This window comes from Diaporthe citri (assembly GCF_014595645.1).
Source record: "Diaporthe citri strain NFHF-8-4 chromosome Unknown scaffold_4, whole genome shotgun sequence".
In the NCBI taxonomy this organism is placed as follows: domain Eukaryota; kingdom Fungi; phylum Ascomycota; class Sordariomycetes; order Diaporthales; family Diaporthaceae; genus Diaporthe; species Diaporthe citri.
This window is the reverse complement of record NW_025064849.1, coordinates 3,479,176-3,497,574: the sequence shown is the minus strand read 5'-3', so window position 1 is coordinate 3,497,574 and position 18,399 is coordinate 3,479,176. Positions and strand designations below refer to the sequence as shown.

The 18,399-nt window shown below is 57.1% G+C and overlaps 6 protein-coding genes across 6 annotated transcripts; 3 read left to right on the top strand and 3 right to left on the bottom strand.

The window, feature by feature from the left end:
- Positions 1 to 1,939: 1,939 nt before the first annotated feature.
- On the top strand, positions 1,940 to 4,880 carry INS49_010125 (uncharacterized protein; the record flags this gene model as incomplete). The annotated part of the gene is made up of 3 exons (XM_043170851.1): positions 1,940 to 1,945; positions 2,142 to 4,601; positions 4,671 to 4,880. 3 exons carry the CDS (start codon positions 1,940 to 1,942, stop codon positions 4,878 to 4,880), a joined length of 2,676 nt encoding a protein of 891 aa, XP_043025416.1.
- A 1,154-nt stretch (positions 4,881 to 6,034) lies between these two features.
- On the top strand, positions 6,035 to 7,046 carry INS49_010124 (uncharacterized protein; the record flags this gene model as incomplete). Its single annotated transcript, XM_043170850.1, has 2 exons — positions 6,035 to 6,219; positions 6,296 to 7,046. The coding sequence occupies 2 exons, from the start codon at positions 6,035 to 6,037 to the stop codon at positions 7,044 to 7,046; spliced, it is 936 nt and encodes a 311-aa protein (XP_043025415.1).
- A 1,307-nt stretch (positions 7,047 to 8,353) lies between these two features.
- Positions 8,354 to 10,620, top strand: INS49_010123 (uncharacterized protein; the record flags this gene model as incomplete). Its single annotated transcript, XM_043170849.1, has 3 exons — positions 8,354 to 8,609; positions 8,678 to 8,789; positions 8,862 to 10,620. The coding sequence occupies 3 exons, from the start codon at positions 8,354 to 8,356 to the stop codon at positions 10,618 to 10,620; spliced, it is 2,127 nt and encodes a 708-aa protein (XP_043025414.1).
- Positions 10,621 to 12,227: 1,607 nt separating this feature from the next.
- On the bottom strand, positions 12,228 to 13,755 carry INS49_010122 (uncharacterized protein; the record flags this gene model as incomplete). The annotated part of the gene is made up of 3 exons (XM_043170848.1): positions 12,228 to 12,900; positions 12,945 to 13,098; positions 13,623 to 13,755. The coding sequence occupies 3 exons, from the start codon at positions 13,753 to 13,755 to the stop codon at positions 12,228 to 12,230; spliced, it is 960 nt and encodes a 319-aa protein (XP_043025413.1).
- A 268-nt stretch (positions 13,756 to 14,023) lies between these two features.
- On the bottom strand, positions 14,024 to 15,493 carry INS49_010121 (uncharacterized protein; the record flags this gene model as incomplete). Its single annotated transcript, XM_043170847.1, has 2 exons — positions 14,024 to 14,798; positions 14,967 to 15,493. The coding sequence occupies 2 exons, from the start codon at positions 15,491 to 15,493 to the stop codon at positions 14,024 to 14,026; spliced, it is 1,302 nt and encodes a 433-aa protein (XP_043025412.1).
- A 1,472-nt stretch (positions 15,494 to 16,965) lies between these two features.
- Positions 16,966 to 17,438, bottom strand: INS49_010120 (uncharacterized protein; the record flags this gene model as incomplete). The annotated part of the gene is made up of 2 exons (XM_043170846.1): positions 16,966 to 17,270; positions 17,405 to 17,438. The coding sequence occupies 2 exons, from the start codon at positions 17,436 to 17,438 to the stop codon at positions 16,966 to 16,968; spliced, it is 339 nt and encodes a 112-aa protein (XP_043025411.1).
- Between the last annotated feature and the right edge of the window lie 961 nt (positions 17,439 to 18,399).

The following is an 18,399-nucleotide window of genomic DNA, read 5'->3' as shown; positions in this document are numbered from 1 at the left end:
TGTGCCGATGAGGCGTGGGTGGTTGGAGAACGAGGTCGCAGTGCATCTACTCAAATAACAGGAAGACAAGTGCAAGTAGCGGCACTTACGATAACGCTCAATTTCTTCAAAATAACAATCAAATAATTGTTATGGGACATTTACCGGTGCACGTAACGCAGAAGACCTCAAATAAGGCTGCTAGCCTGAATGTTTCTTTGCAAGATGTCTTCGAAGCTCGCACTACACAATTGTCTCCGGATGAGACCCGCATGTCTGCAGACATATAGGAAGGCTGCCCTTAGATAGTATGTGCTCGCGAGAAAAAGGGCATCTGGAGCTTGAGAGTGTTTTTCTGGGCCGTGCTACTTAGTCACCATGTCAAAACGGTCAGGATTCGAAGAGTGGCTTTCACTTTTTGAGGCCTCGCATGATTTGACTCCAGCAATGGTGCAAGCGGTTTCCGTTTGTGAGGACGGTGGTGAGCTAATACGTCACTTAAATACTGGGACACAGCCACCCCGAGCCGAATGCTGGTCCCAGGCCGCTTTGATGTTTGAATTTCGAGGATGGGGCCGATTTAATCTTGGCGCAGCCAGGGTGAGTTTAGGTCCAGAGGCTCAAGTGATGTGATGCCATGCCATGCAAATGCATCAGATGCTGTGCAGTGCTGTCGACTATGCGCGCTGGAAAGAAAGTGCTACAGAGCGGATCACGGCCTTCAACCGGTTGTTGTGCCCTGCCTGCGCGGTCCAGGTGGCGTCCTCACCCTCTTATCTCCCTCTCGCCCACCCACGCACCCTCTCCGTCTCTCCCTTTTCCTGCAGGTGGCTGCCGCCGGCACAAAGGAGGAGGGGTTCTCCAGGTTGAGAAGAATCAATCAAAACCGCTCATTATGGATTGGGACAGCGTTAAGGAGCTGCACGTGACAGTTCCAAGGGCGCTAAGAGCCGTTCCAACGTTACTTCAGTGCAAGTGCACCGTTTTTGGCGCCTTCAGGACGGCAGAACCGTCTTTGGGCCCGGTGAGGGGGGCCTCCAGGGGGGTACCCAGGTACCCAAAAGCGCCTACCTCCAGTGGTGTGCCATCTACCTGGGTACCTAGCAGAACGGTGGGTGGTGACACCCCCTCCTGGCCCCTACCACCCATCCCCCTTTCAGGACAGAAGAAAGGCGGATGGAACAAGAGCAAGGCTTCCAGATCAAATGGGGCCGCGATCCAAATCCACAACAAAGTCACGGCCATGACACCTGTGCAGAACCACTATTTCCCACGACCAACAACACTCTGACCACGGCACCGTTTAGTCTACCTACTCCGGTCCACGAGGACGAGCCTGTCTATGCACATCGCACCAGTGTCAGCATAGCATCAAACTCAGCATCATCATCATCAGCAGCAGCAGCAGCATCATCATCAGTAGCAGCAACAACAACACACACCCCCTCGCCTTGTTCTGCTGCCGAACGGGTGGTGGTGAATGAAGACCCCTGGTCCACTCTACCTAGCCCAAGCCCGGAGCCCAAGCCCCTACCGCTTAAATCGTCCATTACGCCCCTCCACTAGAGCCCGAATCCGATGCGACGAGACACGCCGACAGCCCGGCCAGGTCCACTCAATTGTTCTTCTCCTGAATCGTACCCTATCCCGTCGCCTCAATCAGACGGCACTGCACTGCGTTGCCCTGTTCTGCCCTGCTCGTGCCGCTCGTGTTCGTGCCGGCTGGCTCACCTTCGCCCTCGCCCTCGACCTCGACCTTGACCTCGACACCTCTGACCGGCACGTCCGCCTTCCTGTTTGAGAAGTCGCCACCCAGCCCACGAAGGCCTCCGCGACACGCCCTCCCTCAGCCCAGACTGCCGACACCGAACCACCACACGACAACCACACGAGCACCGGCTGGCTTTTGGGATCTGCTGCCTGACGAACGGGCCTGATCGAGGCCTATCCTCGACCCCAGATGATGGTGCGTATCCCCCAGCCTTGAGCACGGCATCAGCCCGCATCGACGGGACGCCATGTTGCCTCACGAGACGGGCCCAAAAGTCCCGCCTCGGATGACGGGACAGGCAGTCCGCCGAACCTACGACTGCTCGGACGAGACGTCCACACTTGTTACCCCAAGGGCCCAGCTGACTGACACATGTTGCTCACCCGCGCAGACCTCATCTAGGCCCCGCGAAGTTGGCGCCAGCTTTGCAGCACGACGTGGACATGCCAACACTCTTTCGATATCTGACCCGAGCCACCACGTCACCGAGGCAATAGGCACCCTGTACGGCTCAGACGATGAATCCGACGTCGAGACCCGGGATCACCGCAAGAGCCGCCCCTTGAGCTTCCTCTCATATGGAGATGAACAGCTGCCGGGTGCCGCCAAGAACGCGGGCGGCGCCCAGGACTCGAGACAGCCGCTGCAACGATCCATCTCGGACAACACGCACGTGGGCTCTCACGATGGCAGCCCGACTCCAACCCTGTCCCAGCTCACAATGCCGGTTGGGCGAAGTCCACCGCACGAGAACGGCCCTCCGTCGCCGGGCGGTACCATGTCTCCCATGTCTCCCACGCCGTCCTTGCGGGATATGCAGGCAGCCGAGTCCTCTATGCCTATGACCAACATCGATAATCCAAACGACATCGCCCAGGAGCTCAGCAATTTGCAGGCGTTGCGCCGCATGTCTATGGACGTGGGACACTCGAGTGACCCCGACCTAATGCCATTCCAGGGCATAGTTCCCATCCCTGCCATAGCGCCGACCGGTGACGATGACGAAGCCGATCCGTCAAGGCTGCTCTGGGTTCCCGCCAACGTGCACCCGGAGCTGGCGCCAGACCAGTTCAAGAACTTCCTGGAGAGGAGGGTCAACTCCATGAAGAGGAGATCTGGGGAATCCATCATGGCGTCGGGGGAGGGCGGCCTGCAGCGGAACAATTCGTCGAGCTTGAGGCGGACCAAATCTAAGCTGTCCAGGCAGATCGACAATTCTGGTGGTCGCGGAGGCGAGGGCTATGTGGATGGGTCTGAAAGGCTCGTACGGCAAAGATCGGTCGAAGGCTACGCCACGCCGGAACTGAGCCTGGACGAGCTTGTCAGTGATCCTGCGGCAGCTGTGCAGAAACTGGCACAGGAAGCGGCCGAGGGGACAGGGCCCGGTGACATGCCCATCTTGCCAGTCGCGCCTGGGATGGGACTACGACGCTCGACCCGGACACAATATCGGAAAAGTGGCAGCATGCGCAATGATCGCGCGCCTTTTTCAAAACGCATAGCCCACAGACAGGCAGACAGCCAGGACGAAGCTCTGCCGCCAATGCCCAAGGTCGATGCACCCCCCGGCCATGGCCTTTCCCGCGTACAGTCCGAGCCTCCGAGGACGGAGAACTTCTCAAGACCACAGAGGTCTGTTAAGCGACAGCAAGGCTTCACAAGAGAAGCAGCGTCCCCGATCGAACCACCGACAGAGCAGTCCTTCGACGACGACTCATACCAGGCTCACGGCAGAAGCTTTTCCGAGCAGTCAGAGGTGCCGGAGATTGTTGAGACACCGCCCCCGGCAGAGCAGCCAGAACTATCAAGCCAATTCCCAGAGAGGTCCTCTTCCCAAAAGAACCAGGCCCAGCACTCTCAGGACCAGCCACCCTCACCACAGCAGCAGCATCCCCAAGACAGGGTTGGAGAGCAGCAGACGAGCCGTGCCAACAGACAAGCACCGCCTGGCCGACAGGGCATGACGCCTATCTCTCTCGATAACGTGCCCGGGCCGACCCAGACGATGAACGATATTACGAACCATCCCTCTGCAATTCCCGGACCTAGTGGGACCCGGACTGACAACCTCACCTTTATACCGACCTTTTCCGACTCTGAAAAGAAGAAAAATAAGGACAGCGATAGCGAGTCGACTAAGTCAAGTAAGGGCTGGAAGTGGTTCAAGAGCGAGGATAAGCAGAAGAAGGAAAAGGAAAAGGAACGGGAAGAACAGGCAAAGAAATCCAAGGCCAAGGCAGCAGCCGAGAAGCCGCACGAGAACGCTCGCCTGGATGTCCTCCAAAGTTCGATCGAGAACGTAGTCACCAAGGGCCGGGAGAGTCTGCTCCTGGACCGGGACACTATCGATAACAAACTGCAAGAGGAGCGCAAGAAGGAAAGCAGCCGCAAGTCCTCTGACGGAAGGAAGGACAAGGACGGATTCTTTGGATCCATCTTTGGTGGCAAGAAGAAGTCAGACAAGGACACTCCAAGCAAAAAGCACCAGCAGCGCGCACTTTCACCCGAACCACCCCCAAGAGTGCTGAAGCCCGACGTCGATTACCCCTACACGCGATTTCCCATACTCGAGGAGCGAGCCATCTACCGCATGGCGCACATCAAACTTGCTAACCCCAAGCGAAATTTGCTCTCCCAGGTGCTGCTCAGCAACTTTATGTATTCTTATCTGGCTAAGATCCAGGCCATGCACCCTCAGATCCAAGTGCCTGCGTCGCCGCAGCAAAAGCGCCAGGAAGAGGAGAGGCGTCGCAAGGAGCAGGAGGCCCAGCAGCAGGCATACATGGAGCAGCAAATGTCGCAGCAATCGGCCCAGAACAGCATCGACCAGTACAACTTTGAGTACCACCGGGTAGGCACCTCGCGCACAGCCGTGCAGTTTACGAATATCGGAAATACCATCTGCTAACACGCTGCACAGTCTTCCAACCAGTATGGCGACTCAGAGAACGATTACGTCGATGAAAACCAAGAGCCGTACGACTATGAGCAGGGTCGCGGCCAGGGCTACGATGGCCAGGGCCAGAATGGCGGCTATGGGTATGGGCACGATGCTTACGGGCAGCAACAACAGCAGTATTATGATGGCCATGATCCGCAACGGCGCCAGGACGACAACGATATGTGGTGACCTGGTCGGGATCGTACTTCTGAAAGCCTCTCATGTGCTGCCCCAATGTGTACGGAGCGGAGAGGATTTGCGCTTTCAGTCGACGGGGAGGGCGCCGTGGGGAAAAACAAATACTGCCATATAAAAAAAATAATATCTGCATATGAGCACGGAGTTTGTGGGATGCGTGTGACTGGCCTGGCTGCTGGGATGGAAACTGGGAGGCCGCGCTTCATTTGCAATCCCTACATGTTCCTTTATTTTTTCTTCATCACATCTGTATACCACATCACATACATGCATAAACGCAGGGCCTCGTGAGGGTCACAATAGTCGAATCAAGCAGAACATGATTACGGGACGAGCAACATCGTGGGCAGCATCGTTTCTCGTGGTTATTGGGGGAGGGACCTATTTTCCGCGCTGCTCAAAGAAGGCAGGGTTCAGCTGATTTCAAGCTCTGAGGGTGGTTCTCATTGCTGTGCGTGGCTATATGCGTACCATGAAAAGCGCAGGCAACAAGAGAGCCGATGAGCATTGAACGCTATCTCTGGTGAAGCTCTATTCTCGCAGCCTCGCAGCTGAAGAGCATGCTTACAAGCACAATAACAGACCCACCGGCAGTACGCTTCACGTTCCCAGTGCGGTTACTGAATCTTGGCGCGAATTTTGCCAACCCCGGACAACTATGATCCTTCGTGAACCTACCGGAGGTAGGGGTGGTTGGGTCGGACAGGACTTCGGGGATATATTCCCCCTGTGGGAAAGGCTGGGCTTTTCGTCACCTCATAGTAGCATGACCGCAGCTGAATGCTTGATTTTATGGTAGAGACTAGTAGTCACCTGGATCCAGCCAGAATCTGGGCAGGGGCCGGATTGGGGTTGTAATATCGGCTGGTTCAGTGCTGCTTATGGGGCGCCACTCACTCCATGTCGTTTTGGTAAGTAAGCTCTAGGCTGCCCCCGGTGACAGCCTACGTGATGGGAAGATGCAGCCGAGCTGTCTAATGTGTATGAAAGGGGTGGTTGATGTGTCCGGGGTAAAGCAGACTACATTAGCATGTAATAACGGCGAGGCAACCCAGCTTACTGGTAAAGACATGCCATGCTCTTTGGGCCTCTCATTCTCTGTAAGAAGACAATAGCCCAAGGACTGCCTATAGCTACGCACCACGATGGCGCTCACCAACAGCACGTGGACCTTCACGCCCATCGTCGAGGCGTTCCCTCAGACGGTGCTGCCCAACGTCGCCTACTGGAATGTCACGAACGGGGCGGACCTGGCGTACCAGGTCTCGCTCTCGTGGCCCTTGGACTGGCCCGCGTCGCGCGAGGTGGAGAACAAGACAGCTCTCACCATGTACGTGTGATCGCGGGGGACACTTGCCTTTAAAGACTCGTCCCACTATGTGCTGACATGCTCACCACGCAAACAGGTACGTCCTCGACGGCAACGCCTTGGGCATGACGGCAACAGAGGCCTGGCGGCGGCGCGACGCGGTGGAGACAGCCCAGCCGGACTACATCGTGGTGAGCATCGGGTACCCGGTGGCGGACAGCGTCTACGGCTCCCAGCGCAGCATCGACTTCCAGCCGGTGACGCCCGGCGAGGACCCGCCGGCCGTGCCCGGGGTGCGCGAGGGCGCGGACGACTTCATCGCGTTCATCGAGGGCACGCTGCGGCCGTTCGTGCGGGACCAGGCGTTTGCCCCCGGCCCAGCAGGCGGCGGCATTGAGTTTGGGCGCGAGGCGCTGTACGGACACTCGTTCGGGGGGCTGTTTGTCGTGTACGCCTTGCTGCGGCGGCCGGACCTGGTCGACACGTTCCTCGCGGCCAGCCCGGCGCTGTTCTGGAATGGGCACTACATTCTCAACCACACTGGGTGGCTCGACGAGGCGCCGGCGGCGCCAGGGGATGGCCCTGCGTTCAGGCTTGCGTACGGGTCCCTGGAGCAGGACGCGGTGCGGCGGCGGACGGAGACGCAGGAGGAGTTTGAGGCGCGGGTCGCGCTGCTCCAGAGCTTTGGGCTGCTGCACATGGGGGAGGAGTGCGCCGAGCTGATCGGGAAGATCGGCTCGAACGATAGGCTGAGGGATGCGGAGCTCAAGGTCTATGAGGGGAGTGATCACGCTTCCGTGGGCGCGGTGGCGCTGACGGATGGGCTGGATTATTTTATCGACTGGTGATATGAGATGGTATATAATTTCATCTGAGCCACCTGCCTCGAGGCTCACTCACCTCCTGAGCCGACTCACATATCTGTCTCAGTACTGTAGCTCATAGTCCAACCTTGAAGTACCAGAGTACCCCCACCCCAGCCTAGGAGAGTGACCTAGCGCTAGGCCGCAATGGGCAAGGAGTTGTTGCTTCGCTGGCAGGCCGAAAGTTTGGAAGGAAGGAGCACGAGCAGGAGCAGGAGCTCCAGTGGGCCTGGGGTGAGTGACACTAACAGCGGCACCAGGGAGAAGTGCGTACGGCACGATACGGTCGTTACGGCAGGATACAACGCTGGATGGTGACTGGCCGTCGCGACCTTCAGACCTTGGGCCCAGGCTAGGCTGCCCGTGTGCTGCGTGCACGTCGTGTCTAGATCTAGTCCATGTAGGCAAAGGCGAGAAATCAAAACCTCTCCTCGCCAGTTTGACCCTCGCTGCCGCACCCGTCGTCGCGCAGTTTTGTATCAAACGCCCATCTTCTGACGTTTTCTTTTGATACCCCCTTGTAGTCCTTTTCCCTCCTTGTTGAATATCAACTGTCGCTCTTGTCGATTGACGGGAATCTCGACGATAGGAACAACAGCAGCACCCGACTGCATCGACCGCACCGCAGCCTCAGCCTCAGCTTCTGCTTCCGCTCCTGCTCCTGCTGTCCACCGGTCCCACACTTTTTCCTCCTCCCCAGCAACGCAGCACGCTTCGTCGCGACATCTGGACCCACGACCGTCGACACCACAGCACTGCACCGCACCGCACAGCACCGACCCAACGCCCAACGGCACGCTCTGCACAGCTCAGCACCGCACGCCCAAAAGGTCCCACGCCACGGTCCACGGTCCACGGCCCACGGTCCAAGCTCGACATCGACGGCCATCTCTGTCTGTCTGCATCGACCTCAGATACATACAGCACACCCTCGATCCACGTCCTCAAACCCCCCATCCCAATCTGCCTCCCTGCCGTCTACCAGTCACATTAGAATGGCCAATGTGAGCTCGCCCCTGCAACTGCAATTCTGATCTGTTTGCCCGTCGCGATTGTTCTGCACACGACCCCGATATCATACAAATCCATAACCATACCTGCCATCTATCCTCGTCTCGTTCGCCTTGCTCCTTGCGGATGCTTTGATTTTTGGACCTTGTCCGTCCACACATCTGTCTCCCCTCCGTCACCCAACCCACCCCCACCTCCATCCTGAGCTTGCTTGACTTTGCTTCTACCTTTTTCTGCTTCCTGCCTCTGCCCTGCCTGTCCTCTTGTGTTGTCAGGTCAAGATGCCTTCGGCCGCGCCCCCAGCTATTCCCCCTGGTGCATGGCGAAAGCCCCTTCCCTCAGCCAGCAGCTCACAACCTGTCCAGCAACCTCCCCGCCACCCCTACAACAACCCCGGTGGCTACGGCCTTGCCAACGGTGCCCCCGGTGGCGCTCCCCAGGCCGTGCCAGCTCCTGGTGCCACCCCCCTCCTTCCAAACCAGGGCCGCATCCTCCAGTCTGGCCCCATCCGAGTTCTCTGTGTCGCCGATGTTCGAGGTAAGCATGCAAATCCATATCCACCTCCCCCGGCCTATCACATGCAGGCTGACTCAAATTCTCGACAGGTAACCTGCGATCCCTGAACGATCTTGCGAAGAAGGCGGGTGCCGACTACATTATTCACACTGGTGATTTTGGTTTCTACGATGATTCTTCGTTGGAGCGCATTGCTGAGAAGTGAGTGAGACGTGCCTGGGAGGCGCATATTGTTTTGGCGCATGGCGCATTGCTAATGCTGGCATTCAACAGGACCCTCAAGCACGTTGCCCAATACTCTCCACTCATCTCCGAACCCGTGAAGAAGGCTATCGCCCAGGGCGGCCCCGGCTCCGTCAAGGCAAGATTCCCTGCGAACGAGCTGCCGCTGTCTGAGCTTCCCCTCTTCATCACACCGCAGAATGGAGGCAACCCGACTTTCGAGCTGGAGATCCCCGTCTATACCGTCTGGGGTGCCTGTGAGGATGTCCGGGTCTTGGAGAAATTCCGATCCAGGGAGTACAAAGTCAAGAACCTGCACATCATCGACGAGGCCCAGTCCATGCTGCTCGAGGTCGGCGGAGTCAAGCTGCGGCTGCTCGGCCTTGGTGGAGCTGTCGTCATGCACAAGCTGTTTGACAATGGAGAGGGCAGGACGACCATCGCAGGCGGCCAGGGTACTATGTGGACAACGTTGCTGCAGATGGGCGAGCTAGTCGACACGGCCAACCGAGTCTACGATCCTACCGAAACCCGCATCTTCGTCACGCACGCTTCGCCCGCACGCGAGGGTATTCTGAACCAGTTGTCGGTGACCTTGAAGGCAGATTTCTCCATATCTGCTGGTTTGCACTTTCGGTATGGCAGTTCGTACAACGAATTCAGCGTCAACCCAACCCTGGATCACTACCGCGGAAAGCTGGCGGCGAGCAAGGCTTCCTTCAACGATGTCTGGGAGACCGTCAAAAACGAGGTCGAGCCTGCCATCCAGGCCAACGAGGCCCAACAGAACCTGCTGAAGAACGCACTCGGAGTGGTCGAGAAGATGCCTACCCAGGCTGCCGGCGGAAACCCCTTCGGAAATGCCGGAGGTCCTGCCACCTTGGGCCAGGTGGACGAGAGCGCATTCAAGAACATGTGGAACTTCAACCTTGCGGATGCCGCCTTTGGTTGGCTCGTGCTAGAAGTGCACGACGGCCGCATTGGAACAGAGATGAAGGCTCAAGGCTTCAACTTTAGTCACCGTGGAGCAAAGCAACAACCTACAGTCCCCTCTGCTGCCCCATCTGTCGTCGGCGCTGCACCACCATCCGCACCCGCCGCCCAAGCACCAGCGCCTGCACCGCAGAGACAGCCCTCGCAACCTCAAGCGAAGCCTTCCCCCGTTCCAGCCCAAGCGAAACCTGCGACACCTGCACCTGACACGGTGCCCAGCAAGGAAAACGAGAAGCCTGCAGGTGCAAACGGCCACGCTCCCGAGTCCGCGCCATCCCCTGCACCAAAGAGGGATGAGATTATCGGTCTGTTTGTCATGAACGCAACATCAGACGAGGAGCTGCGCAAGCTTTTCGCCGAGGAAGACCAGCCCAAGATCTCCGAGATCACTAAGTGGGGTCAGATGAACAGGGTCGTCCAGTTCAAGACAACCGAGGACCGCGACGGAGCCCTAGAGCGACTAGCCGATGAGTTCAAGACGCGATCGCAGGAAGACCGATCGAAGCCTCTCATCAAGCTCTTTGAGCGACGCGAGACCGGTGGAGGTCGAAACTTCACGAACCGCGGCGCAGGCACCTGGGGCAGCAGCCGTGGCGCCTCTAGCACGGGCGGACCTCGGAGCGGATACCAAAGCAGCGGCGCCGGCGGCACGGCCTCTGATAGCGAAGGTGGAGCCGGACGTCGTGGCGGACGCGGTGGTCGTGGAGGCCGGGGAGACCGAGGTGGCCGTGGGGGCAGGGGAAGGGGCGGTCTGAAGGGTGAGGGCGGTGGCAATGGCTCGCCTGCGCCTGCGGCGGCCACGCCTGCTGAGTCGTAGGACTTCTCCCAGACAACAGAGTCTCAAGCTAAGAAGAGACAACGGCTGCGTTGAGGCGTTGCATGGAGCTCGGAGCCCAAAGGGGGCCCATCGAGCTGGCTGCTTCTTCTACTGGAGGGATGGAACGGCGAAGGAACTAATCTTCTTTTGCGAACCTTCGGCCTTACTACCTTGCTACCACACTGTCACATTATTTGCGGCCTTTGACTTGAAGAAAAAAAAAACATTTTTTGACACACCACGCCACATGGCTGTCTGCACATCACATTCCATAGGTTAGGTTTAGGTTGACCTTTTTGACATTTTCACGAAGAGAGTGAGTGAGAGAAAGAGAGAGTCAGACAGACGCAGGAAAGAGAAAAGCACGATGTTCTAATTCCTTTCTTTCTGCTCTGTATTATGTTTATGCTCTTCGGAATCATTGTCTCTGTCTTGTTGTCTTCTTCGGTGTACCTTCCATGTTTTGATAAGTCTGGTCTTGCCTATCTGCCTTTCTGCTCTTGGACTCGTCCCCCACTTTACTGTACCATACATCCATCATACCCTAGGTATTTGTTGAGGCTTTGGAGTCATAGAGGGGTGGAAGGTGGGAAGGGTTGGTAAGTGGTCAGCATGGGATGGGGTGGGATGAAAAGGAAGGGAGGGGGGAGATGAGAGGGCAATTTGAGATATTATGGACGGTGTCTGCCTTGGTTCCACGTTCATGCCGCACCGTCTTGCTATGGTACTCTCGTAAGCATCCGCGTGATTTGATGTGTTTTTGTGCGTTTGCGGTGTTCTCGGAATACTGTGATGAGTAGTTAGTTAGTCAAGGTGAGGAGGAAGGGTTTGCGGAGAGGCAAGTCCGCTTGAGCTGGGCACAGAGATACCGTTCATATATAAACACGCTTCTATTCAGTTCCCTTGCGTCTTCTCATCTTCGTGGGGTGCCACTTCGATGTGCTATACCATTCATTGCCCGCCAGCCTCTTCGCGCATCTTCTACCTCTAACAGTAGTAGTCGGCCTTCTGGGTGATCTACGTATTTATCTACATCCCTTCGGACACCAATGAAGGCATAGACTGCTCGCCGTTTAAAAGTTTGCAAAAGACCCTTTCCAAACGTCGCCTGGCATGTTGGTAGTCTTGTCCGTCAGTACAAAACATCGTGGCAGATGAAGATGCGACGGCCACCTCGAATGGCGTCCGCCAGGCTACGTGATTAGACACACAAGGGCCATGCGTTGTGTTCTTTGGAGAGCCTATTGGCATCAAGTAACTGGGAAGTGACAGTCTTCTTGTTCCTTCCGCCATCTGCTAATGCGGAAGAGGTATTGTCATTGTCTGTATTATGTCTTCGGACCACGGAACGTGCCTTGGTGGCGAGTGGCGTGTTTTACAGTATTCTCCTCTATTCAATAACGTACTCCGCATGAATATTCCCTTTGCAATGCAATTGCTCGTCCATCATGAAATGTAATGTACAGGAGAACAGTTGGTCTTGCGCAAAAACGGACAACCGGACGGTGACCTGTCCCACTCGTCGAGCATGAGCACCAACAATGCTAACCACATCAGCCACACACACACAGCAACGGCGGAAACCTGAAATGTTCTCAAAGCTCTCGTCACTCCTTTGGCTTCATGCCCCGGTGTATAGCCGCCACGCCACCCGTGAGGTTCTCATAGCCCTCGCCGCCAACGACGAAGCCGGCGTCGAGGATGAGGTCGCGGAACTCGTCCTGGGAGGGGAAGCGCTCGATGCTCTCGACGAGGTACTGGTACGAGTCCCTGTCGCCGGCAACGAGCTGGCCGATGAGGGGGATGGCGCCGAAGCTCCAGCGGCGGTAGGCGGCGGCGAAGAGCGGGGTCCAGCGGTCGGCCTTGCTGAACTCGAGCACGGCGAGGACGCCGCCCGGCTTGAGCACGCGGTGCGCCTCGCGCAGCGCCGCGGGGATGTTGCTGAAGTTGCGGATGCCGAAGGCCACCGTGTACAGGTCGACGCTCGCGTCCGGGACGCCCGCGGACCGCAGGTCCTCGGCGTTGGCCTCGAGGAAGGACAGGGCCGCCTGCTGGCCTGCTGGCAGCGCCTGCGACCGCTGCTTGCCTACCGCCAGCATGTCTGGGTTGATGTCTGAGATGGTCACGCGGACATTCGGGTTGCGGTTCACCACGTGGGCGTGGTTCAGGTGCCGGAAGGCGATGTCGCCCGTGCCGCCGGCTATGTCGAGGATGTGTTGGGCTGGGGGGTGGGATGGGTCCGAGGAAAATCCGGGGTTGAGGGAAGATACGTAGTGATCTCTGTGAAAAGGCTCGTGTTAGCAACTTCATTAAGGCAGGGTAACGGGAACAGACTCAGCGGCTCAGGTTGGGCTTCAGGGAACGGGCGGACGAACTTCCATACGCGATGCCAGCCGAAGGACATCAAGTCGTTCATGCGGTCGTACGACTCTGCGACACTGCTGAACACGTCGGCAACGCGCTTTCTCTTCTCTGCCTCTGTGACCGTCTCAAACCCAAAATGGCTTGGGCGGTTGGACGTATCACTCGGGGCTGCATCTCGGGCTGAAGTAGTCGTGGAGAATGGTCGTGATGATGTTGATATTATGGCAGGGCCGGAACGTAAATTTCGCAGACATGATCGTACAGTATTAGCACCCAGACCCAGAACGGGTCTCGGAGCAGCCATCGCGAGGGAAATTGGCTGCCTTCAGAGAAGAATGAGAGGCAGGTAGGTCTGTGAGGTCGTCCCAAGAGAAAGGTTAGCCGATGTCCAAGGCTGAGGAAGATTTTCGGGGTCGACAGTGGCTGTGCCAGCTTCTCGTCCGCTCGGAACGCTTGCCGAGCTCAGCCTTGCCAGCGGTGGGGCTGCTCATGCACGTCATCGCCTGGCGTGCCTGGAAGCTCCACGCCGAATCGGCACCGAGCCCAAATGTTTCTGTTTCATGGGATTCATGATGCAGTTGATGTGGGAGTTTTGATTTGACGCCAGGTCGTATACGTACCTTAGACCGCGTTTCCACGTTCAGCCTGCTTGGCCTGGACCATGGCAGTTGTGAAAGCCTTGATCCACTTGCGCCCAAAGTATGCGCCGATGCCGATCACGAGGAAGAGCAGGAAGAGCGTGAGGATGATGGCCAGGTTGTCGTCAGGCATGTTTGACAGCGTGGATAAATGCTAGATGGGATGATCTGCTTCGATATGCTGTGTTGCGACCTGTATTGCTGAGCTCGGCGAGGTGGTTCTGTCAATTTTGTCTGGTGACGACCTCCGAAGCCTGGGCGTTGCAGTGTTGTCCAAGGCAGTCGAAATCAACAATCAGTCTCACAGGCAATCGCACACTAGGTGCCCACCCCGTAGGCCGCGTTGTTACTGCCCTCCACTGCAAACACAGCCATTTGCAAAAGTGAATCTGTTCTCCGCTCTATGATTTTAAAGTCTCTTTACCCCCTTCGAACTCTCCTACATCGTATTCATCCGGGTACTTGTCGAGGTGCTCCTTCAGCTCACTCATCTGCTTCTTCAGATCTGGTGTCAGCTCCTCATATACATCCTCGAATATCGCCCGAATCGGCGGCTTCTTCTCTTTCTCTGCCTCCTGGAACGCCTTCAGCAATTCCCTCCTCGTGCTGTCCCGCGCTTCCTTCTCCTTATGCTCGTCCCAAATCCCTTTGGCCTCCATCCACTTTCGCAGCCTCGATATTGGGTTGTCCCTTCTCTTCCAGTCCTCGACCTCCACACGTGCCCTATACGCGAACGAGTCGTCCGACGTGCTGTGGTGGCCCACTCTGTACGTTAGCGCTTCAACGAGCACAGGCTTGCCGCCATCCTGCAGTGTCATTTCCCTTGCCCTCTTGGTGGCCTCGCGGATAGCCCACATATCATTACCGTCAACTCGAATCGTCTCGATACCATAACCTACTCCTCGGCTGGCGATGCCGTCCCCGCGATACTGTTCCAGCGCAGGCGTGGAGATCGAGTAGCCATTGTTCCGGCAGATGAAGACCACCGGACAGGAACGCGTCGCGGCGATGTTGAGAGCCGCATGGAAGTCACCCTCGGAGGCGGCGCCCTCGCCAAAGTAGACTGCGACCACGCGTGGTGGGATGGAAGGGTTTTGGAGCCGCTGCATTTTCAAGGCGTACGCGGCACCTGATGCATGGGGTATCTGTGTTCCAAGGGGCGACGAGATGGTGCTACTCGAGCAGACGTGGTGTTAGTCCGGGACTGAGATTACACTGATGGGAGACAAACGGATGCAAACCACGAAATGACTGGCACAGATAACACGTACAATATTCAGCTCCTTGCTACCGTAGTGTACCGGCATATTGCGCCCCTTTCCAGGGTCCATCTTGTTGGCAAACAACTGGTTCATGAAGTCTTTCGGAGTGAACCCCCTCTGCGCGAAGACACCCTGCTCCCTGTACTGGCAGAATATGACATCCTCCTTGGTCAGCGCCGATGCTGACCCCACGCAGACGGCCTCCTCACCAGCTGATACCATATAAAAGCTGATACGGCCCTGGCGTTGGGAATCGAACATGATGATGTCCATGATCGAAATAAGTAGCATGTTCTTGTACAGCTTGATCACCTCCTCGTCGCCGAGGTCTGGCTTGAAGGATGGATCGACGACGTTGCCGCTCTGGTCGACGGCGCGGTAGGTGGGCATGGCATCGTGGGAGGAGGGCTGCTCGAACTGGAGCTTGGTGGTGAACGCGGACTTGACTGCCCCGGGGAACTGGACGTATCTCGAGTCCGGCCGTTGGGAGAGCGAGGATGCAGAGCGGCGCGTCGATGAGCTGAGGGCGGTGGCCAAGCTACCGTTGAGCGGCAGCGAAGGACGAGCACCACGGAGGGCCGGGGTGAGGTTGGGGGCTCGGATCTTCATCGCGATGCAGCAATTGCGCCTGGGCGGAGACCTGACCTTTATGAGAGGCAAATTCGAGGCTGTAGCTCAGTGCAACGAGAGATTCTTGGGTAGAATCCCATTGCACGGAGGAGGGCAATTCACTTGACTGCCATGTAGGTACCCGCGGCTCAACCCCCTCAGCCAGGGACGGGCGTCATGCTAAACCCGACAGAAGCCGAGCCACCTGGCCCTTGGCCAGATGGAGCTTTGGCTGTAGATCGACAGTAATCCGGAAGATGTCAATGGGCCATGTACAATAAAAGAGAGCATTGTGAGGTTATCACCTCTGCCTGACAAGCAATGAGGCCATCGCGAAGATCAGAATAATAGGATATGCGGGCTGTGGACTAAAGCAGTGGAAACGGGTCACTCAGATCCGATCTCGGACTTGTGGCCCGAGCAACAAGAATAACCGTATCCTTCTAGATACTCCTGTTGCTAGAAGGCTAAATAAGATTTTGCAAAATGACTCTTCAGAGGATATTCGCGACTGCAGTGAAGCTGAAATCTGGGATGGGTCGACTTATTCGCTGTTGACTGAGGTGCAGCACCCGCGACCAATTGTTGACATGCCAGGGTCCTGAGTCTCCACCATTGCTACCTTGGATGCCGTCATCGTCATAGATACGTGGCGGTGCGTGTGAGAGAAAGACTGGAACCAACACAGCAGACAGTGCAAAGAACACTTGTTGGTAGGCGCACACACAGAGAAAAAGATTTGAAAAATCTCTCAAGACAGCAGTTCTGGCTTCATTGGGAAGCCCACTTGCCCGGCAAAGCCTTCAGTCTCGACGTTCAACAAGCTTTGCTCTCATGGAGGCGGGCGGGAGCGGTGGAATGCTACGGTATGGGATCAGGGGTCCAGTGGGCCCCTGGGACTGCTTACCTCAACAGCATCCCCGGTTCTCACTCGCCTGAGGGGGCCGAAACGATCTGCCGGGGCTCATGGGGCAATTTATTAGGCGCCGCCTGGCCATTCAAGAGTCGTGACCTGGCCTGGCTCTGAATGAGGTGCTGGGCCTGCGTCGGGCCCGAAGGACTTGTTATTTGGGCTGTGCTTGTGCTTGTGCTTGTACACTATTACCCGCTAGACCCTGCCTGAGCCTGACCTGACCTGACAAGCCAAAGACGGCCGTTGTCTGTTCCTCCCCGTGATCTATCTATCTACCTGTCTATCTAGTCTATCTAGTAGACTAATAAGTCGGCCTGGACCTCATCACCACCCGGATCCCGGACTGCGTCTCTGCGACGACCACGACCACGCACCCGACGACGACACGACGATAATCATCGCCACCGCAACCACGACGACGACGCCCAACGGCGAACCCCCGACCCGACCCGGCTCCATCAAACCACGCACACTGTGTCACAGTCTCAGCCTGCGACCTTCTAGAACTCGTCAGGATCAATGAACAAGGCCTGCCAGGGGCCGCCCCTCAGCGATTAAATCATATTGTTACAATACTATACCGTGAACTCTTGTCGCCAATCCCAATGGCGGCGTAATCCATGGCAGAACGAAGTACGACAAGCTGGAACTCGCGCTCGCCCAGAAGTACAGAACCTGCCTCCTCGGCCTCCACTGCGACATCGATCTCCTTCCCTCCCATCTCCGCCTCCGCCGCGACCGACATCCCGCCGCCGAACTCGAACTCGAGCCCGAACCTAAGCCCAAGCCCACGAGCGAGAGCAAACCCACATCCGGCGACGGCGGCAGTGAGGACAGCGACGACGACGAGAGCAGGCGCCCCGGCTGTAGCCTCCGGCTCGATCAACACTCGGTCCCGTTACTCTTCCTCGCCAAAAACAACAAGGTATATATATACATACATATACACAGACGTGCATGCATACAGACACACCGCGCGCACACACACAGACACACACTTCCCGTGCTCTTCAGTTCCATATCCCATCCCATATCAGCATCGCACATATACCATACCATAATATCCCATTCGAAGTACATACATTATATATCAACCCCCTCGAGCTGGTGGTCGCGCAGGCAGGCAGGACACGCAGACAGGACGGACAGCAGGGCAGCTAAATGGCCGGCTGCTCGTCCTTACCCGCCGCTTGCTCACAAGATCCGGTCTTGGTATCAAGTGTTATAATCTGGCACTTGCTTGCATTGTATTGCACTGCATAGCACTGTGTCGTGTTAGGCCGGATATGTCCTGACTTCCCAAAGCTCCCAAAAGTGCTCGCTCGCTCCTTCACTCTGACATTTCACCCTGGCAGCAACTGCCTCTCGCAGCGACATCCCATCCCGCCTCCCCTGCCTCTCTCCATCGATAGTCATCCGTACCTCCCCTCAGCCATTCATCCCTCTTTCCTCCCCGCCTTTAGCGGGCCTGGTCTTGCCGTTTCTGCAGCCTGCTAGGCCTCGAGATGGAGGAACTTGTGGCATCCTGAACCTGCATCCCTCTCTTCCAGATCACCCAGACACCCACCCCCCATTGATTCTCTGCCGGCGCACTACTGGACTGGACTGCCTGCCGTCTTCCCAAGACAGCCGTCTACCCCATGGTGCCAAAATTTGGGAGCTCCACCAAACCGGCCATACGCCATCAGCTTAGCACAGCACCAGCACCAGCTCAAGCACCTGGGCCGTACCTGCACTCGCACCTGCACCTCTTGGCCCAAGCACTTTAAACTTCATGCAACAACAACACAGCACCACCAAGAAATCAGTCTTAGGCATCTGCTGTCGGCGCAGTCAATCGTGTTCAGGCCTTCCACTTCACCCAGAACATTCGACCGCGTTAATCACTCCCAACTTCTTGTCACCTACACAAACCCTCTCCGCCGCTCCCCCTCCCACCGTAACTCTCCTCATCCACCGCAACTCCTCACTGCGCCTTGCAGCTTGACCTGCC